This window comes from Cydia strobilella, chromosome 4 (assembly GCF_947568885.1).
Source record: "Cydia strobilella chromosome 4, ilCydStro3.1, whole genome shotgun sequence".
Classification (NCBI taxonomy): domain Eukaryota; kingdom Metazoa; phylum Arthropoda; class Insecta; order Lepidoptera; family Tortricidae; genus Cydia; species Cydia strobilella.
In genome coordinates, this window is record NC_086044.1 from 4,177,499 (window position 1) to 4,205,386 (window position 27,888).

The 27,888-nt window shown below is 38.0% G+C and overlaps 2 protein-coding genes and 1 long non-coding RNA gene across 18 annotated transcripts in view; 1 reads left to right on the top strand and 2 right to left on the bottom strand.

The window, feature by feature from the left end:
- The window catches only part of LOC134740482 (pseudouridylate synthase RPUSD2-like), a 548,963-nt gene extending 544,906 nt beyond the window's left edge, over positions 1 to 4,057 (bottom strand). Inside the window, exon 1 of one of the 2 annotated variants that reach the window (XM_063672969.1) lies at positions 3,602 to 4,057. In XM_063672969.1, the coding sequence (XP_063529039.1) occupies positions 3,602 to 3,982 (381 nt within the window). In that variant the 5' untranslated portion in view covers positions 3,983 to 4,057. The remainder of the gene's footprint in view (positions 1 to 3,601) is intronic. The other variant, XM_063672968.1, reaches the window with a different exon arrangement.
- Positions 4,058 to 10,518: 6,461 nt separating this feature from the next.
- LOC134740467 (uncharacterized) lies at positions 10,519 to 16,530 on the bottom strand. 15 transcript variants are annotated; one of them, XM_063672924.1, is made up of 4 exons: positions 15,528 to 16,530; positions 14,920 to 15,039; positions 11,392 to 11,462; positions 10,519 to 10,953 (listed from the first exon to the last, which is right to left on the bottom strand). In XM_063672924.1, the coding sequence occupies exons 1-4, from the start codon at positions 15,564 to 15,566 to the stop codon at positions 10,674 to 10,676; spliced, it is 510 nt and encodes a 169-aa protein (XP_063528994.1). In that variant the 5' UTR covers positions 15,567 to 16,530; the 3' UTR covers positions 10,519 to 10,673. The 15 variants fall into 15 exon arrangements, 14 of the variants coding, with proteins under 14 accessions (XP_063528994.1, XP_063528996.1, XP_063528987.1 ...); XM_063672926.1 differs by lacking the exon at positions 15,528 to 16,530 and adding an exon at positions 15,207 to 15,516 and having other exon boundaries at positions 13,141 to 15,039; XR_010127821.1 differs by lacking the exon at positions 15,528 to 16,530 and adding an exon at positions 15,207 to 15,521 and having other exon boundaries at positions 10,519 to 11,462; positions 14,944 to 15,039.
- A 5,600-nt stretch (positions 16,531 to 22,130) lies between these two features.
- Positions 22,131 to 23,777, top strand: LOC134741135 (uncharacterized). The gene is made up of 3 exons (XR_010127849.1): positions 22,131 to 22,563; positions 23,089 to 23,212; positions 23,612 to 23,777. It is a non-coding gene; the product is annotated as an uncharacterized LOC134741135 (long non-coding RNA).
- Positions 23,778 to 27,888: the final 4,111 nt, after the last annotated feature.

Below are 27,888 nucleotides of genomic sequence, written 5' to 3' on the forward strand. Positions count from 1 at the left end.
AACGAAGTAGCCGTTTTCCGGCGCCGTTGTGTTGACAAAGATATACGTAACTCCGTATAAGATAAATAAAGTCTAACGCAGCCGCAGCGTACTACGTAGGCGAACAACGCGAACGCGGAGCGAAGCGATCGAAGCGGCGCGGGGTGAATCAATCCTTTGATTACCTATAGAAGTGTCCTACGTAGGCGATCTCGTTGCAAACGCGAACGCCGTGGGCTCGCCGCGCCGCTTCGCTTCGCGTTCGTGAGTTTTTCATTTACGTAAGACGCTGCGTAAGGAAAAATACTCTGACTATTTATGTCCTCTGTAGCACTAATTTAAAGTATTTTAATGTCCATTCTGTCTGAAAACTTGTAACTGCAGGTCATAATTTCTTTTAAAATATTCAGCACCTGTCTTACATTCCCTTTCTCAGTTTGCTTCTTTTGTTATATTGTTGTGTCCAAGTGTCACTAGACAAGGGTAAAGAATAAAAGGATGGCTATATATTAATGTTATGTTGGTATAAGAAATAAGTTGACGGCAGTTTTTAATCTAATGCATTTGTTACAAGACGCTAAATAAAGATTCGGCCGTTGCGCTGTCTCACAAAAAAAAATAGACAGTGTTTTTTCAAAGTGGGACAGCACGGGAATTTAAATACCGAAAATGTGAAAATAGAGGAAAATCTTAACACGAGGAAACAAAAATATCAGGGTTTTTCAAATTGAAATCAGACGTATATTTTTTTTATCGGTCTATTAGTTTAAAGGGTATGTTCGCCAACTTGGGCTACTTATTTATTTAATTAAATAATTTCGTGACAATCTTACACACATCGACCAATCTTACACACATCGACTTAGGACCTAGCCCCAGACAAAGCTTGTACTATTACGGATATGTACTTGTACACATATATACATAGACTAGCGACCCGCCCCGGGTTCGCGCAGGTAGTTCAACTAATTTACATAAAACCTTTACAAATTATATGTATAAACCTTCTTGAATAACTCTATGTATTAAAAAAAAACCGCATTAAAATCCGTTGCGTAGTTTTAAAGACCTATGTATGTATAAATACCTCTTTAAATATGTATATTTTCATAATACCCAAACAACCGGGTTCAAATCTCCCCATAATCAAGTGATACAATATTAAAATAGAATCAACACCAAGCTTTATTAAACCCCGTTAAAATTCAGGAGGTCCCGTCTAAATATAAATAGGCTTAAAAGTAATTAACGGACCCTTAATATTGACGATTCATTAACTTGACTTATCTCATCGCTTTTGATTTATGATTAAAATGTTATTTCGGGTATATTAAGTACATTATACGGATCTTCTATACTTTCAGAATAAATCGCTAATGCGAAAGTAAGTAAATCTGTCTGTCTATCTGTTACCTTTTCACGCTTTAACCGTTGAACCGATTCAGATGAAATTTTGACACTATTATTATAGTGTTAGTTTGAAGCTCGGAGGGTCTACCGCGAAAATCGAAATTCGCAAATGACAGTTGAAACTTTCACAGATGATGTATTTCTTTTGCTGCTATAACAACAAAATTATACCATTAGAGCGGTACTGTCATAGTAAATTTTGTAACCCCAGTAAATTCACTGCCATCTGTCGACACACTTTAAAACTAAAAATGAAGATTTATAAAAATACGATAGAATGTATTTAAATATAGATAAATATTTTTTTTTTTTTTGCATTAATAATTTTTTGATTTTCACCCATGTTCTTTCACTGATATGCGTTAAAATTGCTAAATAACAAACGAAACCGTCAACGCCATCTATACGACTGTAGGCCAAAACTAGTAGCGCCCTCTGAACGAGAATCAAATTTTCTTGATTTTCGAGGCACGTTTTTTCCTTAGACTGTATCTATCTATTGATTATACTATAAACAGAATAAAAACTATCTCCAGACCAAATTTTATCTAAACCGGTTCAAAGTTTTTACCGTGAAGAGGTTGTTACTAGAGATGCCACGAATATTGGGCGACTACTAGAGATGGCACGAATATTGCGCCTACGTAAAAAGAAAAATTACACAATAAAAATAACCAAAAACTAGGTATATTTCATATTATTTAAAATGTATTCTTGTAGTAGTAGTGGTAGTAATCAATTTATTGTACAAAACACAGGTTTACAAAAATAAATTACAGGAATGGAAATACAAAGGCGAACTTATCCCTATAAGGGAAAAGTAAAGTTGTTAAATACGAAGATCCTTTTTTAAGCATTTGTTGATTACAAAATATTTTATTTTTATCATAGGTCTGATTTGATTGACTAAGTAACTATACATTCATTAATTCCGTTCAACAAAAAATATATCTAAGCACACGTTGTGCTTTGTTGGCGAACAGTTATCATAATAATTGTGACTCAAAATGTTCGCATGTCATGCCGAATATTCCGTCCCGAATATTCGGCGCTTCGGCCGAGAGGGGTGCCGAATATTCGGTATTCGGCCACAATCACTATTCGGGCATCTCTGGTTGTTAACTACAGACAGAGCCACTTTCGCATTTATAATATCAGTAGGTATTGCATAATTTTTGCAGTTTTTTTTTGCAAGTAGTATGTCATCGTTCGTCTAAGTGTATACCTATAAAAGAAAAAAGCCAAGGCAAACTTAATGAATACCTAAATATCGATGTCCATTACGTCTGGCCATGTAGCCCAGCAGGCTTTTACCGACTAAGTGCTTTGTTCGTAATGACTACGACCTTCTAAATATACAATTCAATAGCCAGCAGGGTTAAGGACTTAGTGTAACTCCCATTTATTCCAGAGGACATTGTTTTTGTTCAAACTAGTATTGAGTAGGTAGGTACCTACCTCTTATTGACCCGACCCGACTGGTGGCAAAAGAACGCTAGGTATTTTTCGAAAGCTTAAGCTCTATTTTCCTAGTAAAGCAGTGCCGTCACCATACAAAATAATACGACTAAATCAGGATGGAGTAGTATTTTGTATGGAGACAACCGCTATCCTAGGAAACCAGAGCTTTGCAGATTTATTCCGCTTTACTCCTTAAAATTGACGTCTCATTCATTTACTCATTAAGTAGAGTTTCTAAATATATATTTAGAAACTCTACTTAACGCCACATATGTGGCTTTCCATTACAGAAGGGTCCTCATGCTTCAAGTGCGATAAGGGCCTTTTTATCTGAAATACCAACACAAATTCTAATAGAATGGTCCTTATTGCAGATGAAGCATAAGGACGAAGGTGCAAGAACGCCATCTATGATTTTTAAGTAAAACTTTATCATTGCAACACACGCTAAGCTTGCTCAAGCAACCACTAGAGCGCATTGGTTTGAATATAAACTGAGAGATGGCGCTGTCAACCTTACAGTAAAAGCACCATCTACTGTTATTACACGAAACCACTTACTCTGTTCTCAAGTTAATAACCATAGAATAGTAGTAGTACTAGTCGAAAATGATAGATGGCGCTTTTCTCAAAACCAAATCCTCTTCTGTCCTTAAAGGAAAATAAGTATGTTAGGCTGCTTTTAATATTAATCCCATTTGAAACACTTCGCACTTAAATAAATACATTTTGCTTAATTATTAGTACTTACCTGTTTATCGCCACTGCAGTGCAAAGCCGCATCCCAAAAGTCCTCCACATTCTCCGGAAAGTCAGATTCCTTTTCAGGGTCCGGGCTCAGGCAGGGTTTCCTAGTCTGGAACACCAGGATCATGCCTCCATCTTCTTCTTCTGGCCTCCAAGTACCACACATGGTGGCTACAGTCCTAGTAGCCACATCATTTAAAGTCAATTTAAGTTTTTTATTTGGATTTTCATCCAAATTCATATCGCTTTTCATCTTAGACGAAACACCAGCCATTTTAAACTGATTTGCGAACACAAACGCGGGTCTTGAAGCCTTTAATAAAAGCAGTCGGTTTGTTATTTGGAAGGTTGTTAATTTTATTATTTTATTGATGAATTTAAGCATTTAAGTCTTATTACTATTAAACACACGTATATTTAACACTACGCTTAATATTTAACATACAAATACGACATTTTATACACTAAAACACTAAAAAAACAAACAAGTTTGAGTCGCAAATTAAATCCGCTGAGCACGTTCTTTTTATTTCAAATGCACGCCCCGCAATCACTACATAAATACTACACAATTGAAAACACTTTATTGCCACTATAATTTAATGTACTTCTACTCAAAATTTCGTAAATAAACAAGATTTTAGCTCCATAAGCCGACTGCTTTGAGGTTATGCCGCAGCTTTGGCAAACGTCAAGTAACTTAATGTCATAATGTGTCAATGTCAACTAGATCAGCTGTGCAATGACGGCTGACAACTGTTAGCATAAAAAAAACTGTTTTTTCCTCGTTTTTTCTTTTGTATCAATGTTGTCACTGTCAGAAAAATGCTAAACTAAAATAATGAAACACACTTTTCAGTAAAATAAAATGTTTTAATATAACGTGGAAGATGTAATAAATACACAACTTTTCTTTCTATATCTATCTAGGTATTTTACATTATCAATATTAAACAAATAGACCACGAGCCAGGCACAGATTTCTATGACGACTAATACCCCGCGTGATAGGTAACCGGACGCCAATGACCGATATATACGCACCGTAGGTTCAACCCCAAAGACCCATTAATCGGTCATAGACCACAGAGCAACATAGACCTACATGCATATGGATAAAGTTCAATTTCAGTTTTGACAGTTCAGTGACGTGGCGTCTGGATGACTGCTTTTGTGTTTGACACGGCGTCGAAAAGGTTAAACCAAGAAAAGTCTGCAGAGATTTTGACAGTACACACAGTGCAGTGCAGGTTAAACGTCAAACTTCTATTGCTTCTATGAAATTATGACGTACTTATAAATAACACTGGCACTGCGTGTGTTGTCAAAATCTCTGCAGACTTTTCTTGGTCTAACTGTAATGTAATGTTTTTGCAATAAAATTACCCAAATAAAAACCTAGTTATTTCAGGTGGTCTTTTTTTATTGTACCTACATTGGATAAGATTCATAAGATCCACATGCCGCATTGTATGCAATTCGGTGTGCAAGCGAGATATCGCTATATACTGCATAGCGCTGTCTCGTTCTCACATCGAAACGTCATTCTAAAATGTTTGCTTTTAGATATAGCCTCAATGTTCATAAATTATTTAAGTGTTTCAATATAATACAAAGTATAAAAGAAGATATAATATAAGTGATTAATTTTAATTTAATCATTTAATCCAGATAACATTGATCCATAATTAAAACATACAAAACATTTGCAATAAAAATAAAAATAAATAAGATTAAGTATAAAAGATAGATCCATTAAAATTAAATTGACTAAGCATTTGATAATTGAATTTTGATAATTAATGAAGCCCTTTGAACGTCAGCGTCGTCAGCTGCCGCTCCGTTGGTGGGTTGAGGAACGGCAGCCATCAAAAGTATCCAAGTACCGTCAACCGGGGTGAATAGATATAGCTGGGGTGAATAGGGACAAAACATAAATTAAATTTACCTGTCAATTTCTTAAAAAATTCCAACGCACCATTTGTCATCATACAAAACTGTTAATATTTTATATCGAATAATACAATTTGTATATTTATTTAAACTAACACGATTTTCACACATTATGATCAATTTATGAGTGAAAATCGTGTTAGTTTAAATAAATATACAAATTGTATTATTTATTGCCTTACGTTTCGGACGTGACGTTACGTTCGTGGTCACAGAGGTCACAGGCAGACTGATCTTCTACCACGTCAACGCCACGCCAGGCCATACATAAACTTAAGTTTGTACGCGATTAAGTCCCGTGATACAATTTGTGTAGCCATTTTTTTAAGAAATTGACAGGTAAATCACATTTTAAGTTTTGTCCCTATTGACCCCAGCCAAACGATCACGTCCCGTTTGAAAACTTGTCAGGTGATCGTTCATATTATGCTATCCTCTGCTGGTTGTATGACGATGAAATAAATCATCAGTCATACGAACATATATTTTTTAAATATCTTTTCCGATTACCGGTCATGGACACAACACCAGAGCGGTTGCAAGTGCGTTGCCGGCGTTTTAGATGGGACTACGCTCATTACAATAATTACACATTATTAGATTCTTACGTATGTTTCACGTCATGATATAGTCGCTAACGACCACCAAATTCGTGTCCACTCACACGATTGGTTCCGCGTCACCATCACGGGCGACATCTGTGAAGCATCAAGTAAACGATGTCGCGACACAGACAAATGGTTGCTCCTGATAGTCCATACTTGTATTTGGATAGGGCCAGGAAACGGGTGGTCTATTTAAACAAATAAATATTTGGGGACAATGTTCCAGTGTTAACTAATGTGATAATGTGGACACACTGGACAAAAGCACCAATTTTTTTTCCGGTAAGTACTTGTTAGGTCCATAGCTTTGTTTTTTATAGGAACCAACTCCTCCGTCGGCCACCTTTAATTTTATGGCGGCCATTTTGTCCAGCGTGTCCACATTTACGACAATTTGTTCGAGCACTCTGCCCCACTATGTGGGTATTAGGTGACGATATACCTACATACTCACCTACTTAGAAACTTAGGAGCAGTTATTCGTGATGGTGCTCTTCCAGACAGCCTTCTGCTTTTTTTTTAGACAGGTTCACGCCGACTAGGTTAAGAGGTTATCGATTGAACCCTAAAGCTAAGAATTACAACTAGTTTTAATTGCATTTATCCGACTAAACACCAGAATATTATAACCAGAGTAACCGTAGTTCTGATTACTCTGGTTATAATATTAGCTGAAAATCGTTGAGTATTAAAATAGAATAGAATAAGATTTTATTCGTAAGCACAAACAAACATTACATAATATGAAAGAAACCATAAAATAAGATAAAATAAGGCTTAGCGCACTGCTAAAACTCCCAGGTTAAATAAAGAATAAATAAAAAAAGATTAAAGTGCCACGAAATTATTATTATTATTAGACTTTTCGTTTGCGGAGATACCACTCTTTATTCTTTACTTATGATACAGCCGACATCATGCCGTTTCTCTTTTGACTTCCGCTGATGTTATGGCCCCACACTGCCCGCTGAAAACGGTTACTTAGCGTTGGTTTGGCCACATATTTTGTCACAGTCAATCCTCCACGTCTGCGGACTTGATATAAAGCTGGTGGCTACTCCACAATATGATGTAATAACCACTTATGTTATGACATATTAGTATTAACCTTTTGAACGCTTTATATCATAAACAAAAACGTCATTGCCACGTCAAGGTAACGGGCGCAAGCGAGCGAATGTAAGAGTTGCTTGACGACCGCCATCTTAGTGATATAGAGTCGTGATTATTTTTTTGTTTTTGCTCAATAACGTTGTTTAAAGTGTAATACTGATAGCATATTATGCAGTAAACTAATGTGGAAGTGTGCGGATAATTAAGAATACATAGATACGAGTTTATCAACCGTTCTGGCGTCAACGCCAAGTAGCTCCACCCCTTGTATAGTCCTGGCAGTCCTGCTATTGCTTACAAGAGGTAATAACCGTACACACGTCTTGTACTAACCATACAATATTCGTCTATATTATAGTTCCTTATATTTTGACAGTGGCTAAATTGTCCCAATGGATTGAAGCCCTTTATTAAATCACATTTAGAAACGGGTCTATCGCGAATTTATTTTGTTACCTTTATTTACCGAAGTGAAACCTGTGTCGAAACGTCGGTAAATAAAGGTAACAAAATAAATTCGCGATAGACCCGTTTCTAAATGTGATTTAATATGTGTTTAAACCGCGAAAGTTTTAAATGTTATAAAGCCCTTTAATTTTAAAAACTGAACTGAGTGTAAACTTTACTTGAATGTGTCAAGGTGACTTTGACAGCGTCCGCCATAAACCCTATAGTGGTCCTTGGCGCTGTGGGCACGACTAGTAACGACCCCTTTTGGGGTTCTTGGCGTTCAAAGGGTTAAATAGTTACGGATTGGTGTCAATGAATTTTTTTTTTCATAATTTGGGTTCCGTTAGCCAAAATAAATATTAACTGGCGTAACTTAGAGCCTTCCTTAACGTACTAAGGCAACAAAGTAATAACAGTACAGTGGATAAAGGGGCATAGGCATAGTGGATCAATAGGAAACGATGCAGCGGATGAACTGGCCAGGAATGGTTCAGGAACACCGGCATATATGTACCCGAGCCAATTATGCCCCTACCAGTATTTTACACACACAACCAGCTAGAACAACATCACAGACAACTACACAATAAGTACTGGAATTATATGAAAACGTGAACCAAACCAAAGATATTCTACTCGAAGTGAATCACAAGCTCACAAAAATACTACTGAAAACACTAAAGGGGCTCACTGTTTACCAGTCCGCCGGACGATATTGGCCTGTCAGTTGTTCGGAACTGTCAATTTTTTGTTCTAACTGACAGGCTGGCATCGTCCGGCGGACTGATAATCAGTGGGCACCTTAAGAAACCAACTGCGTAAAATATTAGGATTAATAACAGGACATAACACACTAAACAAACACCTACATAATATGGGTAAAACTGACAGCCCCATGTACAGAGCGTGCATGGAGGAAGAGGGAACAACAAAACATATTCTCCTAGACTGTAAACAGGTAGAAGTATACAGGGGCAAATATCTAGGGAATCCGTGGACACTGAAGGAGGCAGTTAGCAACCTAAAGACTTTGCTAGGTTTCATGGAGGAGCTGGGGTGGTTAGAATAGCGCTACCTCGTTTCACGCAATATAGGCCAAATGGTTGTCAATTTGCAGAAAATGCTCAGCAAAACTAAGTAACTAGGGCCGTCCCTATTTTTGTCTTTCTGTCTGTCCGTCTATCTGTGACCAGGCTGTATCTCATGAACCGTAATAGCTAGACAGTTGAAATTTTCACAGATTATGTATTTCTGTCGGCGCTATAACAACAAATACTAAAAACAGAATAATATAAATATTTAATGTGATTTTTTTGCCGTTTTTTGCGTAATGGTACGGAACCCTTCGTGCGCGAGTCCGACTCGCACTTGGCCGGTTTTCGTAACTTCATGGTACAGCTACAGTGGTAGTGGGGTCTATTTAAATACCACCCTGTAAACAACTGTACTGTCTGTACTGATATAGTATCTTGCCAATTTGGCAAACCGACAAAATGATAGAAATTGCAATTTCCCTCTAAACAATGACAGGCAATCGAGCCGGCCATAAATCAGGCTGTGGGAACGGGCCAGCTGCTGCATGACGGAGCGAGATGGGGATATTGTGTTTTTGCTATTTCTAGCATGAAAATGAAAGTTGACTTGGACAACTATAAAGAAATAAAAAAGTGCTAACTACATACCATAGAGAAATATAAATAAATAAAGAGCGGTAACTACATACATCAGTTTTCTTACCAAAACGCGCTTTGTTTCGTAGTCGACATCTAGCGTTAAGTAGCGGAACTAGATGTCGACTACAAAATAAGGCGCGAAAACTGATGTATGAAGTTACTACTCTTGCTTTACTTATATTTCTCTATACTCCATACGCAGATAAAACCCATTTATAATAAGTTGTAAGCGAGCTTTGCGAAAACTTAATTATGATAAATTAATTTTTAACAAGCGGAAACGTCTGCGATCGATGCTATTAAGCTTAGAATAAATTTAAAAGTGGAAAAATTACTGCCTTGGGTGAGACTTGAGTCCACCCAATCCAGAGGCCGTGAGTTCAAGTCTCACCCAAGGCAGTAATTTTTCCACTTTTAAATTTATTCTAAGCTTAATAGCATCGATCGCAGACGTTTCTGCTTGTTAAAAATTAATTTAGAATGGGTAGCACATCGTAACTGGTGAATTTCCAATATGACTTGGAACTCCGGTGGCCGTTTAAGAAGTGTAACACTCTTACGGTAGATGTCGCTAGGGTCCCCTAGACCCATATTGTTCAGCGTTGGAGGTAATGGCGACCAAATGAAAGCAGAGAATCTGATATCTTAATTTAATGTTTTACAGAAGGCTGGTTAGAAAAAGTGGGCTTATCTACATACATGTAGAAGCTTATATAGTAAAGTACAGCGCCACACTATGATACTACGGATTGGTTAGGAACTATTACATACATTGACATAGCTAACAGCTTATTGAGCACTTAAACTAGTACACAATAGTTTCGGTAGATGTCACCTTTACATATCATAGGACGATTGAGAGACTTAATCTGTCTAGATTAGGTAAGTAGGTACTTAGGTATGCTAATACCTACTTATCTGCTACTTGTTAAGATAGGTCTTAACATTTTGCCACCCCTTGAAATAGTTAATGTTTTATGAGTAACATTAGGTATTTCAAAGAATAGGCTTTATACATTTTACCTATCAGTAAGGATGGGCAGAGTTCTTTGTTACGAGTTATAGTTAGGTAATTACTTAAATTTTAATTAGATCTGTGCCCATTCTTATAAATGAAACAACAATAGGAAATGATTTTTATTTTAAATAGGGAGTAGGTATTCTAATTATGTACATAGGTACTAGGTAAGTAAGGTAATTTAGGTACTTAATTATACTTATTAGACACTTAGTTATAATTATTTGAACTTTACATTAGGTTGGTACTGTTGGTAGGTATTTACTACTTATATGACTTCACCCGAAGTAGGTAATGGACAAATGTTATTGAACGCGCGTTGGATGTCCCCTCTGGCGGTTCGGATGACGGCCACCCTGGTGACGCCATCCCGGCCCGGCTGCGTCGCGACGATCTTGCCCAGCCTCCACCGGCAGGGCGGCAGACGCTCGTCTCGTACCAGGACGACGGTGTCGACTGCGAGGCTTGGGCCGCGCGCGCTCCTCCACTTCGTGCGTTCCTGCAGCGTTCCGATGTAGTCACGTGACCAGCGCCGCCAGAAGTCCTGCGTGATTTGTTGCAAAAGTTGATAGTGAGTTAATCGGTTCTTTGGTACATGGTTATAATCTTCGTCCGGAAGTGAATTTGGTGCTTTTCCAATTAAAAAGTGAGCTGGCGTAAGGACAGGATAGTCAGGATTTGAACTAGGTAAGGGACATAGTGGCCTAGAATTTACCATAGATTCTACCTGATATAGGATTGATACAAATTGTTCGTAAGTTAACAAAGATAACCCTAACACTCTTTTTAAATGATATTTGGTAAGTTTTATACTAGATTCCCATAGGGACCCCATATGAGGTGTATAGACAGGAATAAAACTCCATTTTATGCCCTCGTCTGCGCAATGAGATACTAGCTCGCTCGAGCTGTCCTGTAGGTATTTTTGTAAATCTTTTAGCTCGTTACTAGCCCCATGAAAGGTTGTTGAATTGTCACTCACCAACTCCTTCGGTTTACCTCTCCTGGCGATGAATCGTCGCAGCGCCGCCAGGAAATTGGCTGACTCGAGCCCTGTAATTAATTCGAGATGAATTGCCTTTGTTGCAAAACAAATAAACACTGCTATATAGCACTTAGAGACCTTGTAACCACGCCCTGTCCTATCTCTAATGTTATAAGGTCCTCCATAATCGATACCCGTGATAGCAAAGGGGGGGGAAGGATTTACCCTTGAGGGGGGTAAGTTTCCCATTATAGGGTTAGTAGTCTTTGGATTTGCTCTAAAACACGGAACGCATTTATTTACAATTTTCGAGGCTAACATCCTACCTTTTGTTGGCCAGATGCGCTCGCGAATAGTTGAAAGTAATAACTGAGGGCCAGCGTGCAGAGTACGTATATGTGCGTTTGCCATCAGTAGTTTGGTAAGCGCGTGCTCGTGACTTAATATTAAAGGATGTTTTTTTTCATATGCATAATGCGAAAGACCGATTCGTCCGCCTACGCGAACGAGTCCGTCCTTCATGAATGGGTGTAAAGATAATATTTTTGATTTGTTAAGAACCGGTTTATTGTTTTGCAATAATTTATATTCGTGTGGGAATGATTCCATTTGTGCATGTCTAATTAATGCGTGATCCGATTTTTTTAATTCTTCTACGGACAATGGTCCTGATAATTTATTATTTGGATTAATTGTTCGAGTTTTATTTTTTGTATTATATATAAATCGAAGTATGTATGCTAATACATGAATAAGTGTTTTATCGCTTGACCACCTGTGGAAAAGATATTGTATCGTGTCGTTAGATTCTGTGCTAATAGCCAAGGTGAGAGTTATGTTTACGTCGCTCTCGGCCTCGGGTGCATGATTTAGTGACTCAGAATCGTGGGTCGGCCATGTGTCCGGACTTTGGGTCAACCACGCCGGCCCAGACCACCATAACTGGTTGGTTTCCAGCTTGCCTGGTGCTACCCCTCGGGACAAAAGGTCGGCGGGGTTATCCTCCGAGCGGACCCATGACCACTCGTGCTTGTTTGTAAGTGACAATACTTTTGTGACTCTGTTACTAACAAAACAAGTTAATTTAGGGTTACTATTTTTTATCCAACATAATGTTATTTTTGAATCTGACCACAGGTTGATTCCGGAAACGTCACATTTTAATGCTCGTTTTATTTTGTCGACATGTGTCGCGAGCAGTAAACTGGAACAAAGTTCCAAATTTGGAATAGTTTGGGGTTGTATTGGACTTATTTTTGATTTTGAGTAAAGTAGGTGAACTTGTACGTTTCCTACTCTATCGCTTGATCGTATATAGATGGCAGCGCCATAGGCTTTAATACTACTGTCACAGAACCCATGAATTTGTATCGTTACATAATTGGGTATGACTGTACATCTCGAAATTTTCAATTGGTTTAATAAAAACAAGTCTCGATAGAATGTGTTCCATTCTTGGATCAAGTCTTGTGTTAATTCGGTATCCCAATCTAATTGAGCCTTAAATAATTTTTGAATAAATATTTTGGCTACTACAATTACTGGTCCCGTCAAGCCTAGGGGGTCGAAAATGGACGAAATTACCCCTAGTACCTTTCTTTTGGTGATTGGGTGTGAAATTTGGTTTTCTTTAATGGTATACATAAGCTCATCTGAGTCACTAGACCACGCTAAACCCAGGACCTTATGTGTTTTATCTCCAAATTCGGTTGTGTGTGTGTTTTGGTGTGTGTGTGTTTCGCTCACCCGTTTTATGATGACTTCGGAATTGGACTTCCATTTCCGCAGCGTGAAGTTGGCTCCCCGCAGGATCTCGTTCACCTGTGATGCAGTTTCAGCTACCTGATTCTCGTCGTCGCCGCCGGCGATAAAATCGTCCATGTAGAACTGGTTCGCTATGGCCTCTGCAGCTGCTGGAAATGTGTGTTGGTTTTCGTTTGACAATTGTAACAAACATCTGGTTGCAATATGTGGTGCTGACTTTAAGCCGAAACTTAATGTGGTCAGCATATAAATTTGGAGTCGTTGGTGAGTATTTTCCCGCCAAAATATGCATTGTAGGTATTGTTGATTTGGTTTAACATAAATACATCTGTACATTTTTTGTATGTCAGCGTTAATAACATATTGGTATTTTCGGAATCGTAGAAGTATATTTATGAGTTCGTCCTGTATTATTGAGCCTTTGTATTGGATATCATTCAAAGAAATGCCGTTATCAGTTCTGCATGAGCAGTCGAAAACAATTCGAATAGGGGTTGAGGGGGAGTCGCGAAAAACAGCTTGGTGGGGTAGAAAATTACATGGGCCATCATAATTATCTTGTAATTGAATCATATGGCCAGCTTGTTCGAACTCGCGCATGAAATTCACATATTTATCTTTAAATTCGGGGTTCCGCTCGAACTTGGATTCTAATGTTTTGAACCTCCGATATGCTATGTGCCTAGATTGACCTAACTTGGTAGGTGGCTGCTTTAATGGAAGTTCTATTTCGAAATTACCCTCAGAGTTGTGAGTGTGAGTTTTCAGAAATATATCCTCACATTGTTTTTCATCATAGGGTAAATTTGGTGCGGAACCCTCCTCTATTTCCCAAAACTTTTTTAATTGAGTTTCTACTGTAACTTTACATTGAATGGCAGACTCGGTTTTTTTTTGTACGGAACCCGTGACTATCCATCCTAATCGCGAGCGTCTCAGAACCGGTAATCCGGGCCCGAGCTTGTATTTACCGGTAAGAAGTAAATCAAAGAATATCTCCCCACCGATAAGCAAATCTACATCTTGAGCTAAGTTAAACTCGTCATCAGCTAATTTATAACGCGACGGAATGTGCCAACGTTGCACGTTTGGTATTAAAATGTTGGTAGTACAAATTATAGGCGTAATAAAACAGGACAAATTCGTTGTAAAGGTTCCGTCTAAGGAATGCAATGTTACGTCACACGATTCTAAAAGGCTAGACACTTTTTCATTGAAACCTATGACATTTAAGGCAAGTTGTTCCTTGTTTAATTGTAACTTTTTGGCCGCGTTTTCGGTAATGAAATTTTCTTGCGAGCCATTGTCTAAAAATGCCTTCATTTTATGCACATTGTTATGCTTATCCCTAACGAGCACTTGGGCTGTTGTAAGGAAAACTGACCTATTTCGCGCATTGTTTATTTGTTTTTCGATTAAAGTGTTATTCGACAAGGTAGTCTCGATTTGACTAGAACTCGGTTGTTCGTCGATTAACGTTGATATTGGTAATCGCGTTGGTACGGGGTTACTACCTACATGAGTGTTGGTATTTGGTTTGTGTAGTAACGTATGATGCTTGCCCTTACATACTCGACATGTACTGGCCCTGCAGTTTGTTAAGACATGCGTTCCGGACAAACAATTAAAGCATAATCGTAATTTATTCACGGCTCGGATGCGCGCGATAACGTTTAATGCACTAAACTTTGGACACTGATTAATATAATGCGTACTCGAACAATACGGACACTGGTTACATTTAAACTGTTTGGAGGTTACCTTGATAGGTTCGGACGTGGTTACCATGGCCTTCTTGGAAGTGCTGGGTGCGTCCGATGGTACTGCTGGGCTGGTCGCTTCCAGCCGGTCAGCTCGGTTCTTTAGGAAGGTTTTGAAATCCTGCAACGAAGGCAATTTTCTCAAATCAACACTGTTTTCCCACTTTGATTGCAATCGACTGTCTAACTTTTTAACTAACATGTGAATAATTGCGAGATCCCAATTTTCGGTAGGTACATTTAATGAGCGCAAAGATCTCAAATGTTTGGAAATATTATCGCACAGACCTCTTAGACCCGAAGGAGTTGACGGTACCGGTTCCACGTCGAACAAGGCTCGCATGTGGTTGGTGACTAAACGTTTAGGATTATTATAACGTTCACAAAGCATCTGCCACGCGAGCATGTACGCGTCCTCGGAGAAATCGAGCGAACTAATTACCTCAAGTGCGCCGTCTTGTAAACAACTGCGTAGGTACTTATATTTTACGATCGGTGCTAAGCTAGCTTGGTTGACTAGGGCATCAAATGTGTCTCGAAATTGCAGCCACTGTGTTAGGTCTCCGTCGAAGCTAGGGAGGCTAATTTCGGGATATTTTATCGACTCACCGAGGGGTTGCTGCGGCGGGGCTTGCGGACTATGGTCATTTGGTGTTGAATCGGTATCTACCTTCGCCAGCAGCTTGCCCTTAGCGCTAAGTCGGTAAAATGTGTCCTCAAATGACATACGCTCGGCCTCGTGGGCTTCGATGTCCCCTTCGTCGCTGCACAGTGTCTCGATCCGGTCCTGTATCTCAGAGAAATCATTGTATAACTTTGGTAATTGTTCTAGTCTTAAGCTTATGTCTACAATTATTTCGGCCGTCAATGCACTTGAGTCGATTCTTTCTATAAATTTATTAAATACAGTTAATTTTCGCTTACAGACACCTCGTCTATTTTTTAACTGCCTAATTTCTAACTCTTCTAGAGTGTTTTTGGAAGTTTCTAACATGATTAAGAACGATTACAATTTACAATTTGTAGGAAATAAATCGATTACAATTAAATTTGGTAGGGAGATTTGGTAGATAGGTTAGGGAATGCCAGCTCACTTGCCTTCTCGATTGATGCTCGTGCGCGTGGCGTAGCTTGGTGATTGCCCTCGCTTGGGCGCTCCTTCTGCCTCTGGTGTGGTACCACCCACGTGGTCCCTTTGGTACTTGCGGTAGCCGTTCCCTGCTGCGGCTGCGGTGCCACGCACGTGGTCCCGCTTTGGTGGCTCGGTCGGCGCCTGTCGCGTTGGCTCAGGCCGCTCGATCGAGTGGTGTGGTCGCCTCCTAGTCACCTCTTCAGCTTCTTCAGGTCGGCGGAGCCCCACGCGGTTGCTGCCTACGTGGTAACGTTGCTCTCCCGGCCTAAATCAGGATACGCGGCGATTCCTCGACGTACCGGCTCGCAAATTTTACTAAATTTACTAGCGATTCGCTTTAAAGTACTGAGATTAACCGCGATTTAAACTAGGGGTCACCATTATGTTCAGCGTTGGAGGTAATGGCGACCAAATGAAAGCAGAGAATCTGATATCTTAATTTAATGTTTTACAGAAGGCTGGTTAGAAAAAGTGGGCTTATCTACATACATGTAGAAGCTTATATAGTAAAGTACAGCGCCACACTATGATACTACGGATTGGTTAGGAACTATTACATACATTGACATAGCTAACAGCTTATTGAGCACTTAAACTAGTACACAATAGTTTCGGTAGATGTCACCTTTACATATCATAGGACGATTGAGAGACTTAATCTGTCTAGATTAGGTAAGTAGGTACTTAGGTATGCTAATACCTACTTATCTGCTACTTGTTAAGATAGGTCTTAACACATATAGTGGAAATATTTGCTGACTATGGATTGAGGTCATGGTGGCTCAGTTGGCAGAGCGCTGGAGTATCTATCCAGAGGCTGTGAGTTCAAGTCTCACCCAAGGCAGTAATTTTTTCCACTTTTAAATTTATTTATGATAAGATATAAGCTTAGTAATAAGTATTAAAAACTTATATCGTTAAGTATTAATTTTTTATAATACGCGATCAAATCCGTTTATTATTATTTACCTATTGAGGAGGTAACACAGAAAACATACATGGGATGAACAAAGAACTTAAAATAGCATAAGATACTTCCATAAACGTATCTCACGGAGAACATAATTATGTATACTTTACCTCTTAACTTACTTAAATAACATAGAATTTTATTCCTTTAAAGTACAGTTAAAGGCCTCTATTTTTATAGGAAAGTTAACACTTTTTATCATTATAATATTTCAATCATATTTTAAAGAAAACTCTGTACCTAATATACCTAGGTACTTAACATTTAATAACTTGAATACAGTCTCTCGTCCTTGCTCATTATATTTCCTCTTCCACGATTGAAACGAACCTAAAACCAAAAAGAAATCGCCCAATCTTTCGATTGATCTGCTTTAAAAAACATACCAAGACGATTTCACGAATACAAGAACCAAGTAAACAGCTAAGATATATATTCAATAATCAACCTTACAACACTGTCTTAAAGACTTCGTTGCTGGTAAAATTTTCATGGTTCTGTTTAATCCGAAACTGTATGGGGCCGGGGCTCGTTCGAAAACAAATGACAAACGCCCAAAGGTAGACTTTACCATGTAAATTAGTATTTTCAAAGGAGTTCCATTTTTCGTAACCCCTTTTTGAATGTAAATAAGTGTACTACAGAGAAAAACTAACATAAATTTGCGGTTGACAACGGAATGCCCTAGTACGGTGTAAAACAGAATCGTTATGTTTTTCATTCTTATTCCATTGTGTTAAAACAGAACCCTGGATTTTGAGGAACGCAAAATTAAATTGGTGGCTTTTGCCAGATGAAGTTGACAGCTAAAGAGCGATTCTTTGACTGTTTTCTGTAATAACAGCTAGCAGCAAATATTTTTGTTGAGACAAACCTTTTACTTCTTGTTGATTATGTTTTGAAACCATTTAAATACGAGAGGTGTAAAATAAATGCGTTTTCGACTTGACGCGGGAGTGTTGTATAAGTAGTTTGATAGGTTTTCTAACCGACTCTTACGAAGCCATGATTTTCTTAAATATTTTCAACTCAGGGTTTTGTCTTTTTTTAATAGCCTATTTTATGTTCCACTACTTCCCCTTTTCCTGCTCTTTCTATTCCGTCACTAATTTTAATTTAATATTCAAATAAATAAATCAATAATTTAGTTGACAGCTCAAGCGTCAGTCTTGTTCCAACCCTTTGACCATAACTTTCCTATACATATGTCATAGGTGTGACAGATTAAATAAAGACACCGTAATAATCGTAAATGCTGCACATAGCTAGTTTAAAAGCACATGCCGTTATCATGAGTACATCGACCGAAACAATATTCAAAACAATCTAGGGGCAAATACCCGATTGGAGTACCCCAGGGGCCCATTCTCGGCGCTTTTTCGCATTACTTTAGAGCGTGAGGTCTACATTATGCGAGTGTTTATTTTATGGAATGTAACTCATGCGTGCTTTGTGCGTACGAGTTATGATTTCGGGGTATTATTGTGAAAGATTGTAAATAAGATTGCTTTGGATGAATATTAACAAAGGCTTGCCTACACAGAACGAAAAATATTCGTATTCACTATAGCTCAAATAAATCCGTGGGTGTTATGATAAAACCAGAAATAAAGTACAGACTAGATACGCCTAGTTTGCGGCTAAATATATATCCTTTTCCACGTTACTGCGATCATATAAAGTATGAAAGACCGCATTTAAAAAGTCAAGTGGCGTTTTCGGTCAGGCTACCTACTGCATTCTAATTTTTGGTTAGAATATTGTAGGAAAAGTTTTTGTGAATACAAGAACAACTTCTACCTACCCTACCTAAGTTACCATTTCCATGTTTAACCGTCTCCAAATTATAATTGATAGGTAAAAGTAAAAACTATTTAATCCTCTTTGGATTACGAGCTTGTAATGTTTAGGTTAGTAATTTTAAATACATATTAAGTAGGTACCTACTTAGTAACACCAACGATAGAATATACAGTGTATAGGATAGTGTTACTGTCATAGTAAATTTTGTAGCCACAGTTTTACTGCCATCTATCGACACACGATTAAAACTAAAAATGAAAATGTATAAAAATATCCAAAAAGGTTTATATATAAGGATAAATGTTTTTTCATTTGTATTTATTATTTTTATATGATTTTGTGTTGATTTGGTGTTCTTTCACAGATATGTGTTAAATTTGTTAAATAACAAATAAAACAGTCAACGCCATCTAGTCGAGAATAGGCCAAAGGTGTAAGCGCCATGCGCTATAGATTTCCGAGGCACGTTTTTTCCTTAGACTTCATTCATCTTATACGGAGTTACAGTCTTTGGTCGTATGTTACATAAACTTTTGTGTCCGTTTCACAAGTTACATAATTTTCGTTAAATAAATCGCCTAAAACCGCAAATCCGTCTAGCAAAAAAGGCATAGACAACAGCGGACAGGCCAGCAATTTTCCTTATTGTTTTAATTAAGCCACTAACCTGGCGGCCATTTTTGCAGTCCCGCACCGCTCGTGCAGATTGATTAAAACTCTATGGCCCATGCTTTATAGTCCGTCTCCATTGGCTAAGGCGGCACGGCACGAGATTACAGCGGGAATTCTGCAATGCTCGGGTTTTCACGCTTGTTGAAGCGTCTCCGTTTTAGCTTGAGAAAAAATATTAGATGGATTTTATTTTGTCAATTTAGTTATAAAAAAAAATGGCGGAACCAGGGGGGCGGCGCAGTCTACTTAGGTACAGCTCACAGAATTTCAACAATGATCACTACGTTACTTGAGGACCTTGATGAGGCCTGAAAGGTAAATGCATTATTTTGTAGAAGCGCTCCGTTTCTTGGTTTCAGCTTTGTTTAAAAATGTCAATATGCTTGCATACTTATAAGATATTACTTACCAAAGGAGATCGTCGATTTTGGGCCCAGAGAAAAACCATCACGTATGTGGTACAGACTATTACAGTAATATTTTTCAAAATGGCTAGCTATGGCGGTTTTAAGAGATCTACAGTTCACAAAGCCACTAGTTTACCCATGATCCATGATTCAAAAAGAGAATGTTATTCTCTGTCTTTTGCACCCATTAGCATTAGTACAGTGGGAACAGGGTGTGCGCATGTAGCGCTCCTAATTTACGGGCGCCGGGATAGTTACACCGGACGCTAATTCCGACCGACACGCTACACGGAAATCTATGGCGCTACCTTTGTATTCACTTTGTACGTACTTGAGTTCATAGGAAACTTTTATATCCATTAATTTATTGGTATTGCACTACAAAGACACGATGAAGTTTGAACGATGGTTGCTGTTTAAATCATGAAATGGCAGCGTTTCATGATATGCCTAGGAATTTCATGATTTGGCGGATTTTACGATCGGCCGACGGCAAATACCTAAACAACACAAACAATCTAACAATATTAATAATATGTACTTAGAGATGTGTCATTCACCAACAACATGAACTGTTTCTTATTTTGATCAGCAAAAATGGGAAACATACAGTGGATTTCATTTAGCAACTGTGGTGACCTTTTGTTTATAACTAGGTAGATTAATAACTAGGTAGGAGTAAAGCGAAAACACTCGTTCGAAACGTACTCACGTTTCGGATTTAAATTTATATATATAAGTCTTTATCTCTTTACCTTTGCCTATAACGACTTCTGGATATAACGACGAGTGGTCCCTTCATCGATGTTATATCCGAAATCCGTTATTTTCAACAGATCCCGTTTGCAATCCCTCCACCCTTGTACTATATATGAAAACGCTTGCATTGTATCCACCCTCACCACCATAGCGTCTGTTTTTTGGTCGATCTGCATGGTTTGCTGCATGTGCTTCCATAAGGCGACGGCGGCTACTCTCTCTCCACGCCTCCGGATTTGCAATATTCTCTAGAGCTAGGACAAACAAAACCATTCGGTAGTTTTATTTTATATTTTTAGGGTTCCGTACCTCAAAAGGAAAAAACGGAACCCTTATAGGATCACTCGTGCGTCTGTCTGTCTGTCTGTCCGTCTGTCACAGCCTATTTTCTCCGAAACTACTGGATCAATTAAGTTGAAAAATTTGGTATACATATGTAAGTTTGTGACCCAAAGACGGACATATATCGTAAACAAATAAATTTTAAACACGGGGCCACTTTTATGAGAAAATTAAAAAATAAAGTTTTTCTAAATATATCGTGTTACATATCAAATGAAAGAGCTCATTGTGAGAATCTCAAATATATATTTTTTTATAAATTTAGGATAAACAATTTAGAAGTTATTCAAGAAAATAGGCAAAAAATGATTATTCCCCCCCCCCCCTTTATCTCCGAAACTACTGCGTCTAAAATTTTGAAAAAAATACATAAAATAAATGTTTACCTGATCACAGGAAAACATATTAAAAATGTGCAGTCAAGCGTGAGCCGGACTTAATTACTTAGTTTTTGATACGACCCCTACGGGTTTTTTAGAGACATTTCACTCACGTTTCACATAAAAAATACATTGTTTAAATTATGTAATGTACGGCGGAACCCTTGGAACGCGAGTCCGACTCGCACTTGGCACTTTTTTGAACTGAGTTCAATTTCCTTTTGACTTTTTTATTAACTATTTTTGTTATGATTTTTATTTCACAACTCCGTCATTTTCTGATCCGATTTTGGGTTTTTTACTGTTTAAAATTAGGAATTAAGGGTATTCGGGGTATTTAATCGCTGACGAATACCGAAGCGTAATTCCTAAACCACGCGACAGTATTCCACGTTTGAAGAGATAGTTTAAAAAATATATTAAAAAATGCTCAGGAAACGATAAATAATAGGCAATAATGGGCTTCAAGGAACAAAAAACACGTATAAGTAAACTTGGCAAGAATATTACATTTATTACCTGCTCGTAAGTCTCGTAACAAGCAATATTGTAAATATTTACGTCAATAAAATATAACTAGGTTAAACATTGTAGTTTATTCACAGAATATTAAATGGAATTTAGATAATTAAAATCTTAAAGATAACACAAAACAGTAAAAAAAGAATATGCTAAAAATGTTAGGTTGATAGGAAAACTAGTATATAAGGCGAACATATTGATTTATTCTTCACTTAACTACTTGTTTATCATGTACTGTCTACACGCTTTAACGTTATTTTTACTTTTCAACTTTACACTGTGCTGGTACCCTCAGTATGACCTAGAAAAAGCTGATGAATATTTTGCTGATATTATAAAAAAATACGAAAGAAAATACGCAAGCGCCGCAGAGTTCCGCATGCGGTTTGAGATATTTAAGAGAACACTGGAAAATATTAACGAATGGAATAAAAATAATAAATATACAGATATATGGTTTGCAATTACTCGATTTGCCGACCAAGAAGACTTCAAACCATTAGATCTGTCTACAATTAGAAACACAACGGAAGGAATTGAAGTGGAGAAGAAATTTATTTTAAATGCCCCGGAAGAGCTGGATTACCGTGATCAAAATTTAGTCACTAAAGTGAAATTCGAGAAAAATGCGATGATTGTTACATTTTTGCCGCTATAGGTAATATTTTTTTAAATTGATTGATAGTTAAGTTAAAGGTTGTTTCAGAAATTGTTTTAATATTTATAGCGGACCAGTCACACTCCTTATTGATAAGATGACATTAATATACTTGCCTCTTAGCCGACCGGTCAGACTAGGGTCGTCAGAGCCAAGTTCTCGAGGGTAGATTTGGAAACGTAAGTGGCAAGTAGGCTGTGTGTAAAGCTGAGTGACACTTCTCTATCTCTAGTGCTCTATATTTAGGTACCGATGTTGATTATTGACGATGCTTTTTCCACTCTGGAGGAAAATGGGGACTACCTGCCTACTGCCTACTACTAGGAGGAGTAGGCAGATGACCCGGTTTTGCCCATTTTAAACTTTAAATTGAGTTTACTAAGGTATAGACAACTTCGCAAGTCAAGATTTATAGTTTATACAATAGCAAACTATAACAACACAGATGACGCTATCGTCTGTCATGTGTTAGGCACTTAACACACTGGATCCCGACGTGAAAATATTAATAACGTTTTTTTACAGGAAATATTGAAGGCATGCATGCCAAAAAGTCCGGTGGCGACCTTCAGTCATTATCGGAGCAGCAAGTTCTAGATTGTACTCAAGCAGTGTGTTACAGGGGTGGATTGCCCGCGAATGCAATGAAGTAAGTTTTTACCGGACTGCTTGACGTAAGGCCCAATATTTATTAACTCAGTACGGAACGGAGACAGTACGTAGGTATATGCATTTAGGGCGGCATGACCCTGTATAACGTTTAACAAACGCAAACAAGACAACGCTGTTATAAATTTGTCCCTGCTATCTGCTGCTGAACGAGGCTGGTCATGTCTGGTGGTCGGGCCAAGACAACCACGGAGTGGGAACCCCATGACTCAAACCGTGGACTCAGCAGACGTCGTAGGCGATAACTTGGATTGCTTTTTGAGATACTGGCCTTTTACTAGTAGTACAAAATCGGACGGGTGGAAAAAGAATGTAGGCTTTTTCCAAAATGTTATATCCAATTATTATAATTCAATACGTGTGTTTCTATGCTTTGCAGTGACATGACTGGTAAAAGTTTAATGACCGAGATGGACTACCCATATGCTGGAAAAAAACAACAATGCCACGCCGGCAAAGGCAAAGTTAAAGTTAACGGTGGAAAAGTTATTAATACCCCCGATACTGAAACGCTAAAAGGAGCTCTTGTGCAGAATGGTGCACCTCTTGCAGTTAGTGAGTAATGTAATCTAATGCTTTCGTTTAATACCCTGCAATTCTAGGAGCTTTGTGAGTATGAAAGAGGGTTGAATCAAGACGCGATTGATGTTATTTTAGGAACGCTAGATGACTCACGCATCATCATGGAGGCTTTCTTAAGGAAACTACTACTACTAATCATTAAATTGTTTTGTTTTGATGTTTCAGCTTTATTTGCGAGTGCTGGGCTTAAGGCATGTCACGGTCCCGGAGTATGTAGCCCAAGCGATTGTCAAACACGAATTAATCATGCCGTATTGCTGATAGGGTATGGCAAAGGTAACGTGTATTTTTTTTACAGTCTGCTTATTTATTTATTTATTTATTATTTCAAATAACAAATTGCACCTTACAGCTGATGCCAAAGCGGCATAAATTGAAATACATTAACAACATAAAGCAAGTAGAACAGGTATAAATTATGATATGGTACTCTCAGGCATCTCTCTTTCTAATATCCTCTTGCATTCCATTATCACTCGCCCCATCGCACTCACAAACAAATCGCACTGTGGCTGCGCCTCGAGCAGTTCTAACAATTCTGACTATTTGATTATTCCTCTATGTTGGTACATAATTATACGTATAGCAGATATGGAACTTGATTCACCTGATTTGGCACAAATCCCTAATATGTTAAACAAAAGTTTCTTTTATGCAGCGATTTGCTATGGATTTCGTCATGAATAAACGGGAACAAACCCGTTTAAGAAGCAATTTTACCATCCCATTTATATGGTTCAATTCATGTAACAGCTTAGTTAATTCAGAAATAGCACGTTCGATATAATTAAGTCGATATTACTTGCCAAATTTTATAGTTCTAGGTCAATGGGAAGTACCCCATACATTTTGAATCCCTTGAGAGTGTCGAAATATACTTACTTACGTTTCTTGCGGCATAAACAGCCGTATCTTTTTTTTACGTTAACTTAGAAGTTTGATTTTTTCACAGCTTGAAGGGACTGAGACTTGAGTATACGGTTTTAATTTCAACTTGATAGGTTCTCCACGCCTTCCCGAAATAAAGGGTCTTGACAGATAGACGGACGGACAACAAAGTGATCCTATAACTGTTCCGTTTTTCCTTTTGAGGTATAGAACCCTAAAAACAGCCGATATTGTTATGTTACAGATGCAGCAAGTGGCAAGTCTTACTGGCTCTTCAAAAACTCCTGGGGTACCACCCTTGGTAACTATGGCTTTTACAAGTTGGACATGAGTTCCCCGTGCGGCTTCGGATCAGACGGCACGGCTACAGCTGATGTTGATTAAGATTGACTATTCAAGCAGATTCTTTACTTTATCCGTTTTGAGTTCTTTTAGAGTAATTTTTTTTTGTTTAAGTCAAAACAGGTATATATTGGACAATTTTTTTTATTTTGCAAATAAAATTAATATTTAGCAGAGTACCTATTGTCGTTTTATTCCTTTCTTACCCTAAAATACCAAGCACCTGTATTATGCAGGTAACGTTATCATAAATATTACAGGAAAAATATTATCACACTTCTATCTAGAAAACTTTTTTTTTAATTATCAAAAAGCATTGACTACTTTAACGTACAATTTGAGCCCCTTTGCGGGTGTTTATTATACTTGAACTATGAAATTACACTTAAAACACCTTCTTTCAAATAAATCGAAAAATTTTGAAATCGGATCACATGATAAAGAATTATCACTGAAAGATCAACATATACAATATACATACAGGTCGCGCAAATTTGTTAGCCAATTTGCCGACAGATGGCGCTTTACACAATTATGCTTAGCAATTGCAATTTATATTATTGGATATAAATTCGGTTTGTGTGTTTGGGATTGGTCAGATCAAAAGTCTTTCGTGATTATAGTTACATGACGAAATTTAAAGTTTGTACGAAACCCTCGGTGTGCGAGTTACACGAACTCGCACGACCGGTTTTTCTAAAATATATTTGACTAATATACTGTACAGTGGCGTAATTTGAAACCGAATGCAGTATTCAGCTCTGAAATCCTTCAGAGCAGCTCTCCTCTTAACTCAATTTATGCCGATTTGAATCTCAAAGATTTCGAATTGAAGTTTCCGTATGCCTCAGAGTTCTTGTGTCGGTGCAAAACAAAAGTGTAAGCGATATTTTTTTTATACTACGTCGGTGGCATACAAGCATACGTCCCGCCTGATGGTAAGCAAAGCGATTTTACAGTCTTAACTGTCACTTTAGCAGTAATTTCGAATTGTTTTCAAACAATAAAATATTATGGTAAAAGAAGTTATCATGTTTTGCTTTTTGGATTTCGCGCATAATTATGTATACTTGGCCTTGTTTAGTTTTTTTAATGGCCAGATAGAGACATAGCATGGTTGTTGCGCAGAAATAATGTATGTTGAATTATTTAGACTAACCACAATGGTTTGTCTACAAAGATATATCGGCCTCCTAGCCTAGTCGGTATCGGCAAACCCTGCCTCCGCAGCAGGAGGTCTCAGGTTCGAATCCCGGTAAAGGCATTATTTGTCTGTTCATCATGAATTTTGTATTGATAAAGACAATTTTCTCGTAACATGAGCCGCTTCGTCTTAGCACGCAATATTCAATGCATAACCCTTTGCAACGTTACCGTACGGGAATCTGCCTCCATTGGCTCCATTATTGACCAGAGCATTAGCTGACTTTACAGTCATAGTAGAATTTTGGTTCTATTCTATGTAAACTTAAAATAGGGGGCATATACGAAAGAAAAAGTGATCATGCCTACAGTGCCCAGGGCTGTGCAATCCCAGCGTCTTCTCTAATCGCGGCATTCGCGGTAAACGCTATGAACACCATGCCACCCCGAGTCATGGCGATATTGAACGAAACTTCCGGTAGGTGTTAGGTTATCTTCAGTAGATACAGCATAAAAAAATTAGAATTTAATTAAGAAACTTTGTAACCACGTACATAAAAGTTACCTACTTTAATTCATTAAAAAAGTATAAGATTCAAAACTATAGGTATAACGTGGAAATCTCATAAAATAGGTATACGCCCAAACGTCAATTTAAATGCAGAATAGTAGCGAATTTCAATCATTAAAAATCTTACATTGATTTGATATAATATCGCAATACACTTTGCTTCACACCGATATTATACCTACATTATATGTGCTCTAGAGAAGAAAAACTTGCTCTTTTGCTAAGACTATCTTTGGCTAATTGAGGAATACTTTTCAACCTATACAATTATACTACCACTGCTTTCTTTAGACTATTCATTATCCATCCTTTCAGTCTAGTTACCATTCAGGAACACTGATGGCTAACCAGAGCCATCCTCACACTTAAAAAGCCTCCTATCTTACACATTCACATTAACTAACGTCACTTTTGTTCTGAGCTACAACTGATTAGGTCGCATCCACACTGACGTCACACCGCTAATGAGGAAGGAACCTCAGGCGCGGGATGTGGACAATTAGTGCGGTCATAACAAATCCCCGGGAAGCTGGTCCTGTTGTTGAATGTGTTCCGTGGAGTTTGGTATAGTTAGCATCAATAATAGCATTATGACACAACGCTCCAAAAGCATTTGCCATCCTGAAAACTACTGTTCGCGTTCTTATAGTCTAATTGTTCTACATCATTTACTACAACACTAACTAAAGGATGACTCATGTTAGACCGGGCCGTGACCGGGCCGGAGCTTCCGGCGCTTCGTTTTCTATGGGAAGCATCACGTGATCACCTTTCATGTCATAGAAAAGTAAGCGCCGGAAGCACCGGCCCGGTCTAACGTGAGTCATCCTTAACACACACCTGCCTGTCTGCTACCTTTTGCTACCTTTATTTATTTACATTAAATCTGTTTTTTAATTTTTCTTTTGTGGTGCAATAAAGTGTATTTACTTTATTTTTCTTTACACATTTAAACACATCACATATTTAACACAATAACTTTTTCCCCTCACTAGCTCGGAAAGCCGTCTATTATCCTTTAAAACAAGCGGGGAAAAACGCATTTTATCCACTAGTGGGGAAAGTAATTTGACCTTGTATGGAGCGTGTTTAAGTAGCTTGACAGATAACAAAACGTAAAACGCTCATGA

Coding starts and splice junctions, on each gene's coding strand:
- LOC134740467 (XM_063672912.1), bottom strand. CDS start 15,566: ATGACCATAGTCCGCAAGCCCCGCCGCAGCAACCCCTCG. Junction 15,040..15,527: donor CCCGCCGCAGCAACCCCTCG/GTGAGTCGATAA, acceptor CCTTCGTTGCAG/GATTTCAAAACCTTCCTAAA.